Below are 22585 nucleotides of genomic sequence, written 5' to 3'. Positions count from 1 at the left end.
CAGGGCAGTGGGGGCAGGAGGGGTGCGACCATGGGAGGTGCGCGGGCACGGATGCAACCACAGCTCCAGCCCAGCCGGGCAGGGCTCCTGAGCCTCACCTGGCCCTGGCTCTGCCCTGGCACCCCCAGACTCCACCTCCTAGAGACCACCCCCCTCGCTGAGGCAGAGAGGAGGGATCTCTCCACAACTCCTCACTCCATTTTCAGGGCTCACTGAACCAGGATTCTGTCTCTTCATTTACCAAGGCCCAGAGAGGGGATGTGACTGGCCCAAGGGCACACAGGGTACCAGTGGCTGAGCCGGCTGGAAGAGCATTTGATGAGAAGGCCTGGTCCTGTTTTCCTTCCTTTGCTGGCTTCTCCACACTCAGGGGACCCCAGGCAGCTCGGTGGCACTGTGCCACCAGCCCCATCTTGCTGTGGGAATTCCCCACCTTCCTCTCGCCGCCCACCAACTGCTGAGGGCCTGCGGCTCAGCCCTGTCAGCAAAGGCTCCACCTCCATTCCCGGAGCAGCCCAGGAGGGAGCTCTCCTCCAGTGCAGGGTGAGGGGCTTGTCGTGTGGGTCTGGTCTCCCACCGACCGGCCGTGAGGACCAGCAAGGCCGGCCTGTGGTCTGCTCGTGGTTGCTGTCCCCCCAGCCAGTGCCGCGCCCTCTCCTGGCCTCCTACCCGCTGCAGCGTCAGCCTTGCCCTGTGGAAGGCCCAGCCACACCTGGGTCAGGGAGCCTGCTAGGCACCTGGAGCATCAGACGTGGTGATGCTCTCACTGAGGACAGATGGTGTCCCTGAGGCTGGCCTCTGGAATGTGCCCTCTGATACCTGCCGATGGGGAAGCCAATGTGACCCCGCGGCCCGAGCGCATCTGTTCTGGGCAGTAAATGGCTCCTGGCAAACCTTTCATGACCCAGGCTGGCGCCCTGGTGAGGGCGGGCGGGGGCAGCTCTGAGTGGAGGAGGAGGTGGACCCCTGGGTTTGGGGCGCCACCCCAGCCAGCCGGCCCTGGAGAGTGGTCCTGGGGGAAGGAACCAGCCGGAAGCCCCAAGTCCTGGTGGCACTGGCCTGTGAACAGCCCCTGCCCTCGGGGGGGGGGGGGGCCTGTCCTTATTAACAGGAGGATGTCAGTGGCTCTGAGCAGCACAGCCCCCTTCCTCTGCAGCTGTGCACAGCCACCGTCCTGCGGTCGGCCTGGACCCTGGGGGCAGGGGACAGCAGCAGGCCACAAAACTAAAGGAGAATTAATTTTCCCCATGGGAAGCGGAGAGGGGGGCTGAGGGGGTCCGTCCAAGCCGACTCAGCTCCAGCCACCTGCAGGGAGGGAATGCTGAGCCGCCCTGGGAACAGCCCCAGGCCTGCTGCCCCTGACAGCGCCCAGTCCAGCTCCCAGATTCGAGGGAGGGAGGAGCCCTCAGCTCCCATGTGAATGAAGCTCAGAGAGGGGCAGCAGCTCAGCCCGCCACAGCCGTCAGAGGAGGTGAGGTGGGATGGGAGCCCGTGGGTGCCAGCCTGCCTCCATAGCCCACCACCCCATCTCCCGGAATGTCCCTCTGAGAGGCCGGAGAAGAGCCCAGGGAGCGGGTGGGAAGAGGCAGGTCCATGGACCAACTGTGAACAGGTGACCCATTTCCCAGGCCGAATGGCAGCAGGGCTGTGACAAACACACAAAGGGTGGCCATCCGTACCTCCTTGGATACGGTGGACTGTGGCGGGGGCTGGCTTCTGCTCCCGGAGACCTGGAAGGCGGGGCCCCGAGCCAGGCGGGAGCCCCTGGGCCTGGAGTGCTCCGTCGGGACCTCTGGGCGTGCAGGCCGCGTTTCCTGTGGCTGCGGCGGGCGGGCGGGGAGGAAGGCGCAGCCTGGGCAGCTAATCTGGAGAAGTGATTTTCCTCCTCGGCCAGCCCTTCCCTGGGCAGGGCTCCGCGGCAGGCGTGAAGGTGGCCCACCAGGGCTCCGCAGGGAGGGGCCAGCTTATCAGGCAGGAAACACTGGGCTCCGGCCACATCCTCCTGCTCCTGGTCACAGCAGCTCCCATGGGCAGGAAAAGGCTCAGCAGCAGACGGCTCCTGGCCCTCCCGGCCCCTCCTGCGCTGGCCCTGCATTCCACCCTCCCCCGCTGTAGGGGCATGGGGCAGGGCCTGTGACCGGCTCTGCCCTGCGCTGGGGACCCTGGCTTCTGGGTGCCTTTCCAATCCTGCTTCCTGGTTACAGCAAGGGGGGCACAGATGGATGGCAAAAATACAACCAAGGGTCACTGGTGCCAGGGCGTCAAGGTTGGGAGACACCACTGCTCCAAGGTGGGCCTGAGGTACCCAGTGGGACTTGGCTGCTTGGAGTGCTGCTCCCGACCTTGGTCTCCTGAGCCACCCACACAAACTGGACTTCAAGAGGCTCAAGAAGACACTTGTTGGGAAGCACCTAAGACACTCGGGTCCCGTCTCCCTCCATCTGCACCTCCAGGCTCCTTCTTCCCACTCCCCCTCCCTGTGCCTGAGCCCAACACTGCCCACAGCCATCAGGCGAGACCCCTGAGGCAGCTGAGCTTGCAAAGAGGGCATCCATGGGCACCTCTCTCCACAGCGCTGACCCCAGCCTCAGCCCTGAGGGGACCTGCCCCACACCCACCAAGATCTCCACCCACAACCCTACACAGTGATGGGCGGCTCGCTCTGGGCAGCTAAATCCTTTTGCCACTCTGAACTTCCATTTCCTTTTTCAACAAATCTGAAGGTTGGCAGGGTGATAACAATGATTCCTTCCACCTCAGCCAGTCAGGGGCTCTTTCTTTTCATAATTACAGAGCTGGAAGGAGAATCACCTGGTTCCAAGCCACACATTCTATTCAATAAAAATGTGACCAACACACACCGTAATCCCAGCAGCCCAGGAGGCTGGGACAGGAGGATGGCAAGTTCAAAGCCAGCCTCAGCAAGTGAGGCACTAAGCAGCTCAGTGAGACCCTGTCTCTCAATAAAATACAAAATAGGGCTGGAGATGTGGCTCAGTGGTTGAGTGCCCCTGAGTTCAATCCCTGGTACCAAGGAGAGAGAGAGAGAGAGAGAGAGAGAGAGAGAGAGAGAGAGAGAGTTAGGCCCAGGCCCGGAGTCTGCACTGAACATGCATGGGCTTTGGTCTTGTCATTATCCTCCAGTGACACAGTTTAACAGCTATTGACATAGCATTTGTGTTGCATTAGGTATTTTAAGTCATCTAGACACAATTTAAAATATATGGAGGATGTACATAGGTTCTATGCAGATCCTGGGCCATTTTATAAAAGGGACTTCAGCATCCAGGGATCTGGGGCCACAGGGGTTCTGGAAGCAACCATCCCAGGATGTCACGAGGGGACGCGCTCTGTCTACATTAGGACACCTCTGGCTGGACTGAGGAGGTGGCGGGCGAGCACCTCCCTCTTGCTCTCCCCTGAGTGTCTTGAGATGGGCACACATTCCCCAACCTGCAGGCTCGGAGGTGTGGGGTTGGTAGGGAAAGGAAGAAAGGAAAAGAAAGTCCTCCGACTCCCTGGGGTTGGGACGAGGAACCTCAAGATGCTCTGGGTTTCTCCAGGGTGAAGAGACGCAGTCGGGAACCCTCAGACGCCTTGGCCACTTGCCCTCGGCACAGCCTTGAGCCTTGGATGTCCCAGTCTTATCACAGTCTCATCATGGGCGCCTCGAAGACCCGTGGCCAGGCTCCCTGAGGGCCCTGGAGGCTGCAAAGACCATTCATGCTCAGGAAGCAGCTCCTTCCAGGAGGAATCTTTCCAGGTGTTAAGGTCCTCCATTTATCTCAGCTCCGTTGCCCCAATGCCCTTGGGACGGGTGGAGATGAGTGACCTATGGAAGGACAGTTAGCAGGGCTGAGGAAAGCTTAAATCTGACCCAATATTGTGGACCTCTGAGAAACGAATACACCCAATGCCACTCTGGAATGGAAGAGCCCACCCTGGGGAAGCCCTGCCTTGTCCCCCGTGAAACTTTTCCCTCCCTCCTGCTCCCCGTATCCACACAGCGTCCTGAGTCTGGAGGAGACCCCTTCCAGCCCCCAACATGGTCCCCAAAGGGGGAGGAGGGGACCACCAGCTAAGACGGGGGCACTTGGCTCTAAGTAGACTGAAAAGGGAAAGATTTAGATGAGGCAGAAGAAAGGAGTCTCTGATGATGGAAACTGTTAGAGCAGCTTGCAGATAGAAAGATCCCTCCTCCTGGGGAATTCAGAAATTGAACAAAACCCATCTGCCAAGAATGAAGAGGCTGTCCTTCACAGAGGAAGAGAATGGCCTAGAAAGGGACCCCAATGGTCTCTTCCAATCCCAGCTCAGTGCTGAAGAGGGAGAGTAGCACAGACCCTCCACAAGGTCCTCTCCCCTACAGTCAGCCCCATCCTGAACCACTGAACTGCCTCCAGGGTCTCTGCACTAGTGCAGCCGCCAGGCCTAGCAGAACTTGAAGTTGCCTGAAGAAATCCAGAATAGACAAGAGCTCCTCTGCACGTGTGCATGAAGCTTTGCAGTTTTTGAAAGACCCATGAATCACTAACTACCTCCTCAGGGGTAGAAATCAGGTGCAGGGATTTATCCAAGCCCCCACCAAACTGCAGCGATAGGTAAGGCCTGTCCCCTGATGTTGTCCCTTCCAGATGCTGTCCCCAAGACAGACAGAGAGCTCCTCGGGGCCTGCAGTGGCTGGAGAACCCACTGGCTGTCCTGCTGATTGACAGGGTGATCCCTCCCACACGGGGAGTTGATACTAGGATTCCAGGTCAGAGTCACTCTCACAGGTGTCCTGCTGCAAGTGGCCCTCACAGGCCAGGCACCAAGGCAGGTGCATCCTCCTCAGTGAGATCTGGGAAAAGGTCACCCTTGATGGCCCAGTGAAAGGCACACAGAGCAGGTGAGTCCTCGAGCAGAAAAGGGCACTGAGAAGGGGAGGCTTTCAGCCCTGGTCCAGCTTAGTCAGAAGCAAATGGCCTTCAGCAACTCGAGTCCTTCCCAGCAAGAGCGAGGTAGTTCACCCTGGGGACGGGATAGTCCTTTTGTGCCCTGGCCACCAGTTGAGACCCCCTGGGAAAGCTGAGTACACTGGGAAAAGGCTATCAACATGCTGATGTGCTTGGGCCCAGGGTTGCCCCATCTGGAACCCAGCCAGGGACACAAACCAGGAAAAGACCACTGCACGGTGACTTATAATTGCAAGGAAAAAAACAAAAACAAAACATTCAGTTACCCAATAGCCAGAGAGTGGTCAAGTTGAATAAGCTACATCAATTCACCAAAGTACCCTGTGGTCACCATAAAGGGAGAATATAAAGAGACATCGTCATGGTAAACTTTCATCCTAGGACATGGAGTGGATCAAGTGTGGCATCAATGTCCACACTCCAGCTGCAGCGCTGTGTTGTGAGCGTGTGGATGTGGGACACGAGCCCAGTGTTGTAAAAACGAGTGGGTAATTTTTCTTTTTCAAAAGAAATTCACATTGTTTTTTCAAGTAGAAAGAAAATAATTTTTGCAGAAAAATAAAATTTAATGACATAAATAAAATGTTAATGTACTATTAATGAATAAAATATCTATCATAAAAGACACTTGCAAACGTATAGATAGTCCAAAAAATTAGATCAACAGACTAGGGGTGCAGCTCAGTGGTAGAGCATGTGCTGAGCATGCACACCGCCTGGTTCTGATCCCTAGCATCCAAAACAAACAAAAAGTCAAGTCAGGATGGGCACGGTGCCATATGCCTATAATCTGAGCGGCTCAGAAGGCTGAGGCAGGAGGATGGCGAGTTCAAAGCCAGCCCCAGCAAAAGCAAGGACCTAAGCAACTCAGTGAGACCCTGTCTCTAAATAAAATATGGCTCAGTGTTTGAGTGCCCCTGAGTTCAATCCCCAGTACCAAAAAGAAAAAAGAAAAAAAAAATAGCAGTGTGTCCAAAAATTACCAATAATATCTCTTAAGTTGTGGACAATAGATTACTTATTCTTTGTTTTATGTTATTTTCCCTAAACTTTCTCCAAAGAGTATGTCTATATTGAGAATTAAAATACAGATGCATAGATACAGAGATGGGGGATGGATGGATGGATGGATGGATGGATGGATGGATGGATGGATGTGGGGTACATGAGTGGATGGATGGATGGACAGATGAAGAAAGAAAAAGAGAGAGAGGGAGGGAGGAGGGAAAGAAAAGGAAGGAAAGAAGATGGTTGGACGGATGGATGGAAGGATGGTTGATAGATATGTCTCCCTCCCTCCCTCCCTCCCTCCCTCCCGTCCTTCCTTCCATCCCTCCCTTCTTCACGGGGATGAAACCAGGAGCACAGCTTCAGCCACCCCAGACCCTGCCTCAGAGCCTGTGAAGGACGCAGACAAAGGCTCTGGGGTCTTGGTCTCCAGAGAGATGGGAGGTGAATTGGGGGCCCAGAAAGGTTCAGGTCTTCACTAGCAAGCGGAACCAGAACACCCATGGGACTCTCAGGGGCTCAGTCATTGGTTCCTTCACTGACTTGTGGCTCCTTGGCTGGGAGGGTGCACACGCTGGATGATCCCAACGCTGGACAATCACTGCAGTCACCAAGGAGCACCCAAGTCCTGTGGGAGCTCAGGGAAGAGAGTGGCCAGGCCACCGCCAGGCAGGGTGGGAGATGTCTGAGGCCCACTTGGGCAGTAGGCAGGGTGTCACCAGACAGAATGGGAATAAGGGTCACCCGGTCAGGAAGCAGCATTGGTGCAGATGCTAAAGTAAGGAAAAGAGGGGCATCTCCAGAGGCCAGAAGGCTTCCTTGTGGTGAGATGCACTAGGGGGATCTATGCCAAACTTCTGGAAAGAAGAGGGTCAGCCATGGGAGCCAGTCATATGGGGACCAAACCAGGTATTATCATCCTGAAGCTTGTATAGGACTTAAAAGAAAAAACAAAAAAAGTATCTTTCTTTTTGCAAAGTTTATAAAAACAAGTTGCACAGGTGAGTCCCCAGAGGGGAGCCTCTTCACCTTGAGGAGAGTCCACCTCTGCACCGTGTGCTGTGGGGAACATGTAATTGCCGAGGGGTCTTAAGGTAAGGAGTGAAACAGTGCCATCTGCATTTTAGAAAAATAGCGTCACTGTGCATTGCCATCAGATCTCATCAGCCAAAGCAAAACAGTGCTCTGGTCACCAGAGGCACACCCTCCTGGGGTATGCAGCAGGGGCAGCTGAAAGTCTCAGAGACCCTGGCTTCTGGGTACAGCTGTTTCACTGACAGCCGAGCACCCACTGTCTGCCCGCTTCCTGTCCTTTCAGGAGGCAGGGATGACGCCCACCCAATGGTGTGTCCTGGAATGCAATGTGTCATTTGGCAGTGCCAAGCCAGCACTCCAGGCAGACAATCAACCTACAGACTGCCACCGTCAGCCAGCTGCAGTGACAGGCCTTCAGTTTCATCTTAGCCCCCAATTTCCTCTTGGTTCTTTCTCTGGGCTGTGATAGGTAGAGACTGGATAGCATATCATCCCACGCCCTGGTGAAGTGCTAAAATAAAAGCACCAAGCCTTCAGCTTGAAGGCTCTTTGGTTAAAATGCTGCCAACTAACATATGCGACAGATGCTGAAAACCTGGAGAGCACAGGGAGCCTCACATCAGCTCCCACCCTGGGCCTCGGTGTCCCTGGCCGTGCCACGGGGTGGGTGGATGACAAGCCCCACCTGGGGCTGTGGATGAGAAGTAGCCTGTAAAACTTTCCGTAAAGCTCTGTACACCTATAAAGTGCTATTAAAGTAATGACTATAGCTTATGAGGATGAACAGGGGCCCATTGGGCCCTCCCAAGACCCACTCCTTGGCCCAGGGGGCCTGGGAAAGCACAAGGCTATCCTTGACTCAAACAAGTCTCAACTGCTTTGCCATGGAGAGAGGCCAGGCAGAGGTGACCTGCACGGGCTGAGTAATCACCAGTGTTCCCAGGTACTTTGTGGCTGCAAGTGTAGCCCTAACCTCACCAAGTGCCACACATGTGCTGAGCTCCCGGCCTCTCCACAGAGTGCCATGAGTCTCCAAGAGCCCAGGGCAGCACCCACAAACACAGAGGCCAGGACAAGTGAAGTGTTTTCAAGATTATTTCATAAAGAAGAAAATAGTGTGGGAGACTCAAGTAAGCACATAATTGGAGAAAACTCACTTTGTATCTTCAGGTGGCCCATAAAGTGCGGAAAGTCCTCTCAAGGAGAAAATTCTCCTTCCTGTGGGCTGTGAATCGATATTTGCTGTCAGTGTCACTGACAGAGCCACTGTTACCAGTGTGTGAATTAGGATTTCTCCCTTTGGTATGATTTATAAAATAAAATAAACCACTCTGACAAGATATCAACTTTTAAAAATAAAACGTTGACGCAGAAAACTTTTTGAGACCCAGGCCTCACTCAAAACCTTGATCTTTTTGCAAACCTGTGTTTCAAATGACAGAATGATCATGGTACAAAAACGTTTATTTAAATTAAATATTTTCAACAAATCAATATTCCAACTGTTGCAAGCATGCGTAGTTCTTATAAAAAGTGGAACACTTGAGCTTAATGTCTGTGGTGCTATTTTACAAGATTATCAATACACATTCTCGACTGGACTCCAGTCAATCATATCACCAATGATTTACTATTTATTACCAAATGGCATATACAGTAACAATGTAAAGATTAACCTTATTTTATAGGTGATTTTACAAGAAGACGTCTCAGGAGAAACATAGGTCAACAATACAAAATATAAGGTGAAATAATAGAAGAATATATAAAACACACTTCATACAGGCAATATGCTGCTGTCAGAAGACAGCACGTGTCTGTCAGCTGACTGTTGGGTTTGTTCCTTCAAAGGAGGTTTGGGGAGGGTGGGGATATTGGGGTGGCCAGGGCTCAGAAACACTTTCAGTCACAGTGAGTTTCTGGTTTGGGACGTGAACCTCGGGAAGGTGCATCAAGGAAGCTGCTCCAGAAATCAGCTGAGGAGGTGCCTGACCGGCGTGTGAGGCAAACCAGTCCCTCATGGCCAGAGGAATCACACCTGGGCTTTTAAGTCAGGGCTCTTTGAGTTAGGAACCAATTCAGGGTGCAGGAAGAGAGAAAGAAAAGCCAGGAAAGAGAGAGAGGGAGCCGAGAGAGTGGGAAGTCATGTCCAGAGGGGAAAGTGTGCTGAAATCCTGCTCAAGAAATCAACACGTCAGATGCGCTGCTTTGTTGCAACACTCTTTTAGGTCCCTGGCTCTCTGGGTCACTCAGAGCCAACAGTGGGCGGAAGTTGCCATTGCTGAGAATGTTGGATTGAGGCTGCACGTGTGTGTCTAGGAGCATGCATGGGCGAGCCTCTCAGACTGTACCCGCTCTTGAAGTGTGTGTAATAAAAAAGAAGAATTTATCTAAAACATATATTTTTTTAAAAGTTTGAATTCAGTCTCATTTCCAGTGATGCAGTCAACCATACTGGTTAATTTCCCAAGTCAGGATGAGTGTCTTTGTCAAATTGGAAGACCCTTTGGGAATTCTAGGGCGAGGGAGGAAGGGAGCACAGAAAGCAGAAGGCCTGTGTCCTCAGGCTGGGCGCACGAAGCGCTCCCCAGGCTGCCGTTAATGGGCTCATCAATGAGAAGCTCCCTGCTTTCCTTTTGTAAGCCTGGAGAAAGCCCTGACTCAGAGGGACTCAGCTACTGCGTCCATCCTTCACTCTGCAGGGGCAGAGCAGAGGGAAGAGAAGGGGGGCAGGCTTGGGTTTCACTTTGCAGCAGAACCAAGACAGGACCTTAGGGCTAGGGTCCAGACCCAGGGCTCTTCTCACCCTCATTTGGAGCATCCAGAGATCAGGCTGTGTAAAAAAACAGAAGAGGGTCCGGTGCCGCCTGAATTCCCATCACTGGTTGTAAAGACGGGGACAGGGGAAATCCTACTGGGAAACAGTCTTGGCAACTGGAGGCCATGCTCCTGGGATGTAGCCAAGGACGCTCATTTGAAGGAACAGAAGAGGCACTGGACCAACAGAGCCTGCCTCCTGCCAGCCGAGGGTCCAGAGGAAAGCCAGCGGCACTGTGTGGTCTCTGCTCCACTCAGCGCACAGGAAGGACAGGGTGGCCAGGGCTGGCCCAGACTCCTTGCCTCTGACTCTAGGACACACTGTAGCTGTTGTAGTAAGTGGCAGTCGCATCAGCCAGGACGGAGATGAGGCTGGTCTCTGTGGGGCCCGATGGGGTCACCTGGGAGAGTGGGCCATGGCCACTGAGGGCGCCAGCCCCAGCAGCAGAGTCTGGGTGACCAGGAGTGTTCAAATACTGGTCGAACTCATTGCGATCCATGTCCCCTAGAAGTTCCACCTGGCTCAGTTGATCCAGAGCATCGAAGCCAGGGGGCTCGGGAGGTGGGGAGAGCTGGCCCAGGTGGGCCTGGAGGTTGGAGTGGAGAGGGTGGTAGGTGGCAGGAGAGTAATAGGCAGGAGATGGCGGGCAGCCAGGTACAGTGGACATCATAGAGACCCCCGGGGTCTGGCCAAGGGTCAGAGATCCCAGGGTGTGGCTGCAGTGGAGGGGGCTGGGGGCCAACTCCGGGGAGTAAGGGGGCCCTGGCAGGTGGGGCAGGTGGTGGGGGTGGGCGTGCTCCTCCTGGCAGGGGGAGGAGAAGAAGGTCTGCTCCGGCTCCAGCACGTCCAGGGGAGACATCTCCGGGGGCGTGGGCAGCCCATAAGGATACGTGTCCACGCTGCCCGCGGCGCCGCCACCAGCTGGGCCCTCGTGGTAGCAGCCCCGGAGGCCGGGCAGGGCAGCGCCCGGGGAGTACTCACCCCTGCCCTCCTTCTCCCCCAGCGCCCCGCGGCCGCCGCTCTTCTCCGGCAGCGCGTTCTGGTCTCGCGAGAGCGAGCTCAGGAGGAAGCCGGGGTCCACGCGCTTGCAGAGGCGCTTGGCCTGCTTCTTCCTGCGAGGCCGGTACTTGTAGTTGGGGTAGTCCTGCATGTGCTGCAGCCGCAGCCGCTCCGCCTCGTCCACGTAGGGCCTCTTCTGCGACAGCGTCAGTGCCTTCCACGACTTTCCTGCTCGCACAAGCCAGAGAGGGCCACGCTCAGCAACTGCGCTACTGGCCTGCGGGTGCACCTGCTCCGCTCGCGCCTCCTCGCCCCGCACACGCCCCGCACCTCACTCACGCCCTCCTCCCGCACGCCACCGCCTTCTCTCGGCCTCACATCCTCTTCCTAGCCCAGATCCCGCATAGAGAAGCCCAACGAAACCCTCCTGCCTGAACCCTGCACAGCCACGTCATGCGAACGCGCACAAAGACCATGCCTCTCCTCCAAGACCAAACAGATGACCTGACAACTAGAAACTGGGATCAGATGTCCGCGACAGGGGGAAAAAAAGATCTAACAACCACTATGACATTTATTGGGGGATATTTTTCCTCCTTAAGAGTCGATTCTAATATTTTTTGCCTTTTGATGAAAATTCCCCGTCTCTTAGGAAATGAGACCATAATATTTACTTATGACATAAATGTCACAGCCCATGTGTGAGGGAACCCAGGCTCAGTCAATAGTTTCACAGATGCAGATAAAGTCCAGGGTCTCACTTAGGTGAACACATGGCACTTCTTTACCTCTGAAGGTCCAACAGGACTCTGCTGTATGAAGACCTGAGCGTGGCCAAAATGCTAGCATCTGTAGGCAACCCCAGAACACACAAGAGAGCCTCCCAGTCACCCTTAACTCCCCTAGGGCTCTCACTACAGTAAAAATACTATGTGTACCCAACTTAAAACTGTGGTACCCAAACACTCTGCACTGCCCAACACAGAGCTCTCTCTTTAAGAAACATCCCCCTCACATAACCCACTTATGCTAAAATGCTGCCTGAACTTGTTCCATTTGTTGTTCCTTGTCTGTTGTTTTGCAAGTCACTTTGTGTCTCTTCTCCATTTCTCAATGTACATTGTACACCCCTCTGGCTCCAACCTTTTCTGAGGGTCTCTTCTAGACCCCTTGGATCCATTCCTCCAAGGGTTGGTTCAGAATTCTACAACTTTAACATGTTCCCCCACAACTCTAATGTATTCTGAAGTTTGAGACCCATTAGCTGAGAGGTCAAGGCCTCTGGCTAAGCCCTGTAAGGAAAGGGACCTCATCTTTCACCAGGCACAGTCAGCACAGGGTCAACTGCAGAGTCATGTGAATGGTAATCACCAGTGCCCAGATTGGCTGGCTCCATGGGCCAGGCCCTCAAAGATTTTAGGCTGGGGGCTAAGGGTTCAAGGAGGGCAATTATTAAAGGGATTCTCCCCCTTGGGTGAAAGTTTATAACTGTTACAGGGAATTGTTAATTGCTACAATTAGCTATCACTTTAAAAAGTGACTTGAAGAGTGTTATGAATTCAAGATTCAGATCTACACATTGGTTTCCAGCCTGCAGCTAAGACCACAAAGCTCTTGCAAGAGGCCCATTGGTCCGGACACAATGTACACTGTATGATCCGAATATAAAATGTGACTCTAGTATCTAAATGTACTTGGATGTTGTGATATTAACAAAATACAGATTTGTTTTTAAATGCTACCAAGTATCTAATTGTCTTGATGTACTTTCTCATTCATAATACACTGAAAATACTAGTGTAACCAGGTGATATTTTGAAGTTTGGAAGGCCTATATTGGAAAAAGTTGAAATTCACATTCAGGTCAGAAAAGGAAGGGCTGAGAAAGACCATAGGGTGGAAATACTCATCCTGCTGTCCCTGGTTAACAGGTGCACAAAGTCCCTATTTTAGAAAGCAACACTGTGTGGGTTTCCCTCACCCAGTTACACAGGCTGTGACGCTAAACAGGAAGGAATTAGTGTCTTTCCTGCAAAATGAACTGTAACCTCTTGGAGTCTAGGTGCCAATCTAGACAGAGATCAGCTCACAGGAGGACTTCACCTCTTGAGTCCCTTTGCTTGACCCTTCCAGGGAGCAGGCTGTCTCAATCTGTAGGGCAGGTCTCCCTAGCCTTTCCTCTCCTCCCATCTCTGCCTGCACCTGCAACAGAAACCTGGGTACAACTAGAGGCTTCCTGTTGTGCTTGGTCAATAGGACCCACAGGAGAAAAAAAAATGCTTTCATTTATTTAAAAATATTTTAAAATCTGAAGAAAATATAAACTTTTAGGTGGAAGAAAAATATTATTGTATATATTAGCATATTTTTATTTATGCTAACAGTACAAAATATACATTTTGCTATCTTGTACAGAGGAAAGTGCACAGGAAGGCACCAACCCACCAACATAATGTGGGCACATCTATACCACAAGACCAGCGGGTGGGCGAGGGGCTCCTGGAACCCAGCATTCCCCCAGCTGCTTCTCTGGGTCTCTAACTTGCGGAGTGCTGAGTTTTGCTGGCCTTCAGCTTTAGCCAGCATAAATCGGGGAGTCAGTTTTCACTCCATGGTTCTGCCAAAGGAAGGAGCCCTGTGCTCATATACGGAAAAAGGAAGGGCTACATTCCCGGTGGGTGAGGTCGGGTGACCACTCATGTCCCTTCTCACAGGGCCTGGCGCACACTGTGAGCACAATGTACTTTGAAACACTTTCATTGGTTAAAATGAATAAAAACCAAGTCAAAGGGCAAAGAGATCTGAGTAAGGCAGAGTTGGAAATTGTTCAGCTTTAGGCATAGGAGAGAACATGAACCCCAGCGCCAGCACGGGTTTGTTCTGAAATGCTCACTCCCTCTTGATACCCTCACGTCCTGATATCCCCACTCTCTGCCTCAGGCTTGGCCGGTCCCAGGCCCCAGCCTCTGCGGTGGCAGCATCACAGCAAGAAAATGTAGGGCTCCAGAACAGACCCTGACTAGATGCCCTAACCATCTGCATCAAGTGACCTACACTCCTAAGCCAGAAAGAGTAATGAATCAAGTCTACTTAGGTAGACTATTTTCCCTGCTGTTTAATAATTAAGTTAAAGCAAAGATTCGTCCCGCAAGGCCTTCCTTTACGTATATTCGTTTTAGCTTTATCTGTGACGATCTCCCTCTGATTGTCCCAGTCGTACAGTGCAGGGAATGATGGATCTTCCCGCTTCAGTCTTCCCAGCAAAAGCCGGTTCCACCCAGCCTCGACGTTTCCGTTCTGGCTCTCTATGTGCGCGGGTCCCTGTCGTCAGGCTCTCTATGTGCGCGGGTCCCTGTCGTCAGACTGCCCGGGCTTGGCCACTGCTGTGTCGCTCCCGCCCAATGGGGCCCCTCTCTAGGCTCCAGTCCCGAGGAGGGGCTTCCCCGGAAATCTGGGCTGGTGGCACGGTTTCGCTTTGGACCTCGCCGGCCAAGATGTCCAGGCTCTGATTCCCGGCACTGCACGCACCCACGCTCGCACAGATGCTCAACCTCGCCCTCACAGCTAGCGCTGAGTCCCCACCCGTCGGGTGGTACCCACCCTCCAGGAGCCCGCACCGGCTAGACTCAGGTCCGCCGCGCCCCTGGCCCGCTGACCTCCGGGTGCGCCCAGCCCGCCGCGGGGCCGCACGATCACTCACCCAGCATCTTGCTGAGCTCGGCGTTGTGCAGGTCCGGGTTCTGCACCGCCAGCCGTTTCCTTTCGTCCTTGGCCCACACCATGAAGGCGTTCATGGGCCGCCGGATACGGCTTTCCGAGCCCTTGTCCCCCGGGGGGCGGGGGGCTGCTGGCGGCGACAGACCATCAGACAGCTCAGCTTCCAGGGCGGGACACTCGAGCCCCTCGGGCCACGGGTAGGCTCCCAGCAGAGAGGCCATGGCTGCACCGGGGTTGCTTGACTTCGCCTTGCCGGGCCTGCGCTGACCTGGCCCTCGATCGGGTCGGGGCGTCCAACTTGGCCCGCAGCCTCGGCCCGGCCCCTTATTTATCAGCTTCGGACGGCCGGGTCCTCCAATGACTCTCGAAGGCGGCGCGGCCCCTCCCTCGGTCGCAGCGCAGCCCCCTCCCTGCGTCCCCGGCGGCTGCCGCGTCCCGGCTCCGACCTGCCGGGAGGGGTGTGGAGGAGGGAGGACGTCGCCCGCGCCCGCCCCCGGCCCGCCCCTCGGCCTCCTAGGCCCGCCTGGGGATCCTCGCCCCTCCCGCTCCAGGCCGCAGGTGCCGCAGAGCGGCCAGGCGGGCGCAGCAGGCGGTCACCGCGGCTGGGCTCCGGAGAGGTCTGGTCCAGCCCCCAATCCCAACGGACCGCGGCCTCAGAGGGCCGAACTCCACCAACTCCGCCCGCAACGGAAAACCGAACCCAAACAGCTTTCACTAGGATCGTCCGGGCGCGGGAGACGCTGACCATGAAGCCCCCCGACCCCCAGATCAGCCAGTGAGCCGTTCTTAAGCTTTTCTAAAATGACCGGGCTTTCAGCCACCTCTCCCCAGTGAGCTTGGGCCGCCACAGACGCTGGCCTGGGCTGGTGGGTGCACCGGGTCTCGCCCTTTGTGCAGTGACCTCGGAAGCCTCCCCCGCTGCCCATGCCCACTAGCTCTCGGGCGGGCATATCTGTAGCCTCGGTTCTCTGCCATCTGATTTTTCCTCTTCTTGTGCCCCACCTCAACCCCAACCTGGTCTCGGGGTGCGAGTCTCCAGCTCCCTCGCCTCTTCCTTCGCGGAATTCCGTTCTTGTATTTTTTCCGACTGAGTGGAGTTGGTCCCGCATGATGCGCCCCCTACCCTTCGGTGTAACCCGTGAGCTCCCCCTGTTCCCCACATCCCTTCCTCCCAGGGTAGAAGGGTTGCGCGTTGGAGCCCATGGCGGTCTCTCTCTGGCAAGGGCCACTAATCTCATGTCACCCTGTTGGATTTGATAGGGCCATTCCCACACTCTTACACCAGCGCTGGCACACAGTAGGCATTCAAGAACTGCTGGATAAGCGAATGAATAAATGAGCGAGCAAATATGGCTTACACACACCTTACTGCATAAAAAACCAGGGCAGGCTGAACTAGATCCTGGAATTCAATCCACAAATGTTTACGGAGCACCACCCCTGTGCTGAATCTGCAGAGGTGACCCTGGAAGGAGGCAGCATCGTGGTGGGAGGGTCGTGGAGTCCGGAGTCAGAACCTGCCTTGGTGTGTGGGTTACTGAAGCCTGAGGCATCTCCGAGGCCTCCTTTCCTAATATTGAAATGGGGATGATAAGACTGACCTCGTGGGACTAGTGGTGAGGATTCGCTGAGATAAATACAGTGAAAGCTCACACTCCCTGCATGAGAAGTGACGTCAGCACAAGTCTGGACTGAAGTCCTTAAGTCCCAGCGTACAGTGACCGAGTTCACAGACGCCTTGCATGCAACATGACCGCTCAAGGAGGTGGGGCGTTTTTCGTTTTCTCCGTCCTCATTTTAACCTCTAGAGCACCAGATAATTCTGATCCTGGCACGCATTTAATAACATAAAATAAAAAAGATCCCTGGGGCTGCCCCTAACCTGAGCCAGGATCCAGTGGCAGCGCCATAGGCTCTCATGCCCCACCCTCTGCTCTCGAAGGCCTGGGCAGCCTAGACAAGGACTTGGGGCCAGGCGCCGCACCGTGTCGCATTGGCCTGGAAAGGGCTGTCCCCAACAGGGAGAGCATCTTAAAACCTGAATCCCCGCAGCGGGTCAGCCCGGCGCCAAGCGGGAAGGCTGTTTGCAGGGGTATCTGCCATGTAAGCCGACTTCTCTATCCCAGGAAGCCTAGGCCTTATCAGCGATGGACCCCCAGGCTGCAAATTCTTCCAAGAAAACAACTTTAGGCCAGAATGCTTCTGGCCAGGGTCATGGGCTGCGCCCTGCCAAGCAAGTTAGTACTTTGAGAAGCGGGACTACGTGTCCCACAGGAGAACCGGAGCACCTCTCCCTGACTCTACTGCCACGCTAGGATGCTGTCCCGCAGAGTCAGAGAACTCGAGGGAACAGCGCTGCCTTTCCAGCCGCCGGCATCCTCACTCAGGCCCTGGTCCCTGCCGCCCTCCCGGAGCAGCCCCGGAGCCGAGCGCGCACGCCCAGGGGTGCGCCCAGACGCCAGGTTAGGAAGACGCGCGCCCAGGGAGCGCAGAACATTCAAGCTGGACTCCAGAGACTAATGGCAAAGATAAAGAAAACAACCGGCGAGGAAAAATCCCCACGTGTTGTGAATGTAGTTTCCGGTTGTTTAAGGTTTTGCATTGAAGTCTGGAGAGCGCTCCTGAGCCCGGGCTGTCCAGGAGCTGAGCTTTTGCCGCTCCCTCCCTCGTGCGGGCCGGCTACCTGCACACCCGAACCCCGTTGGTTCGCTCGCTCCATTCCTTCATCTTTTGCATCAATGCATTTATTCATCTGAGCAACTGTGTCCAAGCGCGCCTTGCTGCGGGCGGCGCCGAGGGACTCAGGGTCGCGGTAACCCCGCCGCCTCTCCAATCAGCCTTTACAGAGCCTCGCAAAGCCAGGGCTCGGAGGGCAGAGTTAGAGCACCTGAGCTCCTCGCGCCTGCCAAGTCATCCCGATGCCTGTTCTCGTCGGCGCTGGCCCAGGACGTCAGACTCTCCAGTCTGTTCTCGCCCGCGGTTCCCCAGTCGAGGTTGTGCTGGAATCTTCAAGAGCGGATCAGGGGGAACCAAACGCAGAAAAGTCAAGGCGCAGGGACTGCAGCGCCAGGTCCTGCGGGGATCGGATAGCGGCGAGATGGGATGAGATGGGATGAGACCCACTGGGCCCAGTGTCCCACCGCGCAGCGGTGTCTCATAAACGGTTTTCTTTTCTTTCCCTTCCCTTCATCCTTGTTCCTCTCTCCCTTCCTTATTCACTCTTCCCTCACTCCCTCTTCTTTTTCTTCCTCTTGTCTCCCTCCCTCCTCCCTTCTCCCTCCACCCTTCTTTGTTTCTTTTTAGCTCTGTAGTTCTCTGAACTCTGGTTTGCAGGAATGCAGGACCTGAAATCAGAAACTCCTAGGTCCAGGTTGGTTGTAACTTGCAGTGTAAGAATTCAGCCTCTCTTGGTTCACTCTAAAATGAGCATAATACGGGTCACTGATAAGCCATCTGTGAAAACTCCTCACAAATGTTAATATCCGGTGGAATATAAAAAGTGTGAGTGGGTGAATTTTAAAAGTTAAAAGGGTCAGGCCTCCAGGAGCTTCCCTTATTCTGTTCCAAACAGTCTTTTAGTGAAGCGGGGCAAGAAGCAAGGGAGAGGGAGGGAGAATCTGTGGTACATTCCTTGCACTGCCCGATAACCCTGGCGTCCACTCCAGATGGCTACAGACTCGGCACTTTCAGCTTGCATACAGTGTGGCCCTGGTGTGGCTGTGGCACCACTGGCCAGGCCAAGGGTAGGGCCACAGTGTCTGCTCTGGAGGACTGCCACAGCCCCCACGATGGGCTGGAGCAAGTTGTTTCTTGCCCCTCGACCCAGGCTGGCGGTAGAAATCATGCTCATCACCATCTTTGTTCACACTGATTTGTCTGGACTGGATTGACAGTCTTCACAAAGCAAGTTCCTGCCTCCACACAACCATCTGTGAAGCGGGTGAAGCAGAGACCTCAACTCATATCTCTGACCCTCCAGCCTTTGGAACTGGTTCCTGTGTGCCCAAGGGAAGGGAAGGGACACTCACCAGTCACTGCATTCCTTTGCTCTTTGCCCTGTCCAGTCTGACCTCTGGAAATTTGAGCAGACCTTTTCTCATCCTCATAACTCAAGTTAGAGGCATGTTCTGGACAAAGTAAGTGAAAAGCAAGTATGAACCCAGTTGGCCACAGGTGCAGTGTAGCTGGAGAACTGGAGACCTGGCCTCTCTCTTGTCTCCTCCGTGGCTAGTCTAGAATCAGCAGCCCTAATTTCCTTAAGTCACTGCACTTGGAGTTCCTTATTTTAACCTACAGACATCTCTTAAGTCATTTAGGAGAATCCATCAAAGCTCCTAATTTAGAATGACTTCTGGGGTGAAAGTACAGAGCAGGGATTTGATGTGCGCCTGAGGCTTAACTGAACCTACAGAAGCAGGCAGAACCCGGACAGAGTTTCTCAGGCTCTTGAGGTCAATCTCTCTTCCATATGGACCTAGCGGGGAAAGGGGAAAGGAAGAGAGCTTCCATACTAGATTGCTTCTGCACATGGGTAGTGTAGACTCCTTATAACATCAAAATCTTTTGTAAGAGTTGATTAATAGTAGCAAAATACTAAGTACAGAAACCCATGTTTTCTTGGGGTTCCCCAAATCAAGACATCTGTGTTCCTATAGCACCCCCACCCCACAGACCTGTCAGTTCTCCTGCCAGACAAATCACGCCTCCCAGGGAGTGTCTGGAGACTCCTTGGTGGGAAGAACGCTGACTGGGAGCCAGAATCCATGACTGCAGGTTGACCTGCCACGACTGGTGCAAACGCTAGTAAGTCACTTACCTGGTTAATTCCCAGGACCGGAGCCTCACCGAGGCCCTATGAGGTGAAGGACGTGGCCAATTCTGTGCACTCTCCAGGGCAGACAAGCCGATAGTGCTTGTTGTGTTGCTAGTGTCTGCTTCTCCCTAGCACTGAGGGGCAGGAGAGTTCCAAGTGAGGAACAAATTTTTTCTACCCTAATTGTCTTCCTTTGCACCTAGAATGATGATCAGGTTTCCTCGAAGGGGGCATGTGCCCAGATTACTGCACACCTATGATCTTTATTTAATTGGCCTGAAGCTAAACTTTCAAATTCAGTGGCAACATCAACAAATGACAAGAAGACACAATGGCTGGTTCAAAGGAAATTTTTCTTTCTCTTGACCCTACTGTTTCCTTCGCAGTGCCCAGAGGAAGAAGAGCAAACGAGCAGGAAACACCTATAATAATCCGAGTGGAAAAGAAGGCTTTGCCTCGGCAGTCTGCAGCCATCCAACCTGTGGGTGAGGAGTGTCAGGTGGGTGACAGGCCAGGAGACACCCTGCTGGAGTTTCATCTCCAGAATCCTGTCTCCACTCAACAATTCTCCTGTGAAAGGCGAGGGCACTTCCTGTTTGTATAGCTCATGAGATTGCTTTGATGTGAAGTACTGGAACACTGGCGTCATGGTAAGGCCTACAGATCGGAAGCCAATGGCCACTGAAAAGACAGTTGGTCCCTCGCTGGGAAGGAGGCATGCTATTTCAAGGGGTCAGGAGGAGGCACTGGGGTCAGGCAGGAGGCCACGGGAGAAGGCCAGTGGTGGGCAGGGGCCTTTGCAGTGAAGGAATGGTCAGGTTCTGTACAATGACTTTAGCAGGCCCTGGGGCACAGGGGATATCCTTGGTGGTCTGGCACCTGGCCCTGAGATGGTCAGGACAGGGGCACGGTGACCTGGAGTGGGAGAGCCCAATATAGAAGGTGGCTGAGGTTGGACTTGGGATCAGCTGGTTTGCATAAAAAAGGCATGCTCATAGGTGAGTTCTTTCTTATCTTTAGAAGTTGGCCAACTCTGGAGGGACAGTCTGCCAGGGTCTGCAAGTTCCCAGGGGTCAAAGCACCAGGATGTGGAAAATAGCAAAATACGCCTTCATCTTTTACCTAAGATAGTGACTTCACATCAAGGGCACTCTGAGAAAGGGGAAAGAAGGAAGCTACGTGGGTGGCCAGTTGGGCAACAGGAGGGTGGCCTTGGATAGCCTCACCTCCCACATGTGCTATGGTGAGGTGCCTAGTGCCAATTAAGGAGTCAGAGAAATGGCTTTTTTTGCTTTTGCAGTGCTGCGGGTCAAACCTAGGGCCTCCTGCATGCTAGGTAAGTGCTCTACGATGGAGTTGCTATGACCTCAGCCCAGATAAATGGCCTATTGCAGCCCCACCTGCTAGTGTGAAGAGATGCCCACAGCTCCAGGATTAGGGAAGTTAGGAAGTCTCTGCTGTCTTTGATGGATGGAGTTTCACCCAGACTCCACACTGAGAAACATGCCCCTCATGCTCACATCCACCTAGACCACCTACCTAACTTGGTCCTTGAGCTGTGTGCTTCAAAGTCCTCTGCACCTGACAGTGCTTTGGGAACAGGAATGTCCCAGTTACCTACTGCTGGGCACCCCAGTGCTGCAATCAGCTATTATGTCCACTGGCTCCATGGGTCAGGAATTTGCATAGTGCACATTGAGGGTGCCTCGTGGCTGCTTCCTGACATCAGAGTCTCAGCTGGAAAGACATGAATGACTAGAATCATCTGGAGGCGTCTTCACCTACACATCTTGCACCAGGGCTTGGTGACTCCAAGGCTGAGCTGAGCTGAACTGAACTGCAGGCTGCAGTGTCCATGGCCTACACAGTAACCTTCCCCATGGGGTTTGGCTTTTCTTTTCGCATTATGGCTTCAGAGTACATGGACTTCTTACATGTCACCTTGGGGCTCCAAGAATGTCCCCAAAGACAAGGCAAAAGTTGCATGGCCTTTCATGAGGGCTCAGAAGGTGCATAACAGCACCTAGGGCCAGCATTTCATGGGCCAAAGCAGCCCCAGATGGCTGGATTTAGGGGAGACAACACAGACCCCAAATCTAAGACAGGGAGTGTCCAGGAGCTGTGGACATGTTTTAAACCCCCCTGTGGGGTGTGTGTGTGTGTGTGTGTGTGTGTGTGTGTGTGTGTGAGATGGTGGAAGTGAGAAAACCAGGGGTATTTGCTGCAAAGCATCTCAGGAACCCAAAGTGCTCTTTCCCACCCAAGACCAGTTCAAGACAAAGACGAATGTCGCCCTTCTTTGTCCTCCTTCCACGCACACTTAAAAGAAATGTCCTTTAAAAGGGTTCTCAAAGTTCTTCTAAAACAAAAACCAAAAACACTAATTAAGTGAGTTCATTTTAAGATGGAGGATGTAAGGCACAAGATGTCTTCAGAGCCAAAAAGCAACTTAAAGAACAGGCTGGGTCTGAACACTGTGCTGGGAGAAACACTGAATGAGTTAAGAGTCTATGCTGAGTGCTAGGATTTATGAGCTTTTTGGAGGGGGGTGTCAAGGGCATTTTACAGACAATTTAAGTGCAGGTAGAGGAACTGTTCCTAAGCCTTCCTCAGCTGTCTTCCCAACAGGAGTCACCCCTGCGGTCTGGCTCTGGATCCAGCAACACGCTGCTCGCTGCTCGGGGAGGGCTAATCAGCCTGTTGACCTGTGCAGATACGATTTTAAGGTGCTCCTAACCATCCCGCCTTTCCTTGTCTAAAGTGAGCAGGAAGGTGGACTCTGACTGCCCTACTCATGTAGATGAGAACGGGGGCATGGAGATTAGAGGACAGCTGGCACAGCACCTCAGCCAGGCCCCTCTCCTGGGCATCGTTCATGGTTCACTCCTTGCAGGACGTAGGCCTGAATGAATAAGGCCTGAATGAATGTTCCAACAGAACACTATCACATGTAAGGAAGTAGTACTTAAATTAGGATGTGTTCCTTATGCCCGTGACCAGCAAAGTATTTACCATCCTGCCTTAAATAACTACGAAACTGGACAGGATACATGAACCAGGAGTTTTCAGATGCTGGACACCAGCCAGTGCCAACAGGGCAGGACAGTGAATCTGGAAGAGAAATGAACGAGTGCCTCTGCAGAGGTTTCCGGACCTCCAGCACAGAGACCAGGGGCTGAGCTACAGAGTTCTGAGTCCAGGGCGGACAGAGCAAGAAGACAAGATGCCCAGGGGGACAGC

At 53.8% G+C, this 22585-nt stretch overlaps 1 protein-coding gene across 1 annotated transcript; it reads right to left on the bottom strand.

Moving 5' to 3' along the window:
- Positions 1–8444: 8444 nt before the first annotated feature.
- Positions 8445–14943, bottom strand: Sox7 (SRY-box transcription factor 7). The gene is made up of 2 exons (XM_046459338.2): positions 14516–14943; positions 8445–11043 (listed from the first exon to the last, which is right to left on the bottom strand). Exons 1-2 carry the CDS (start codon positions 14751–14753, stop codon positions 10127–10129), a joined length of 1155 nt encoding a protein of 384 aa, XP_046315294.1. The 5' UTR covers positions 14754–14943; the 3' UTR covers positions 8445–10126.
- Between the last annotated feature and the right edge of the window lie 7642 nt (positions 14944–22585).

This window comes from Marmota monax, unplaced genomic scaffold (assembly GCF_021218885.2).
Source record: "Marmota monax isolate L192 unplaced genomic scaffold, Marmota_monax_Labrador192_F-V1.1 WCK01_AAM20220418_F8-fsc00288, whole genome shotgun sequence".
NCBI classification, from domain to species: Eukaryota; Metazoa; Chordata; class Mammalia; order Rodentia; family Sciuridae; genus Marmota; species Marmota monax.
The sequence above is the reverse complement of the archived record's forward strand: the minus strand, read 5'-3'. Positions and strand labels throughout refer to the sequence as shown.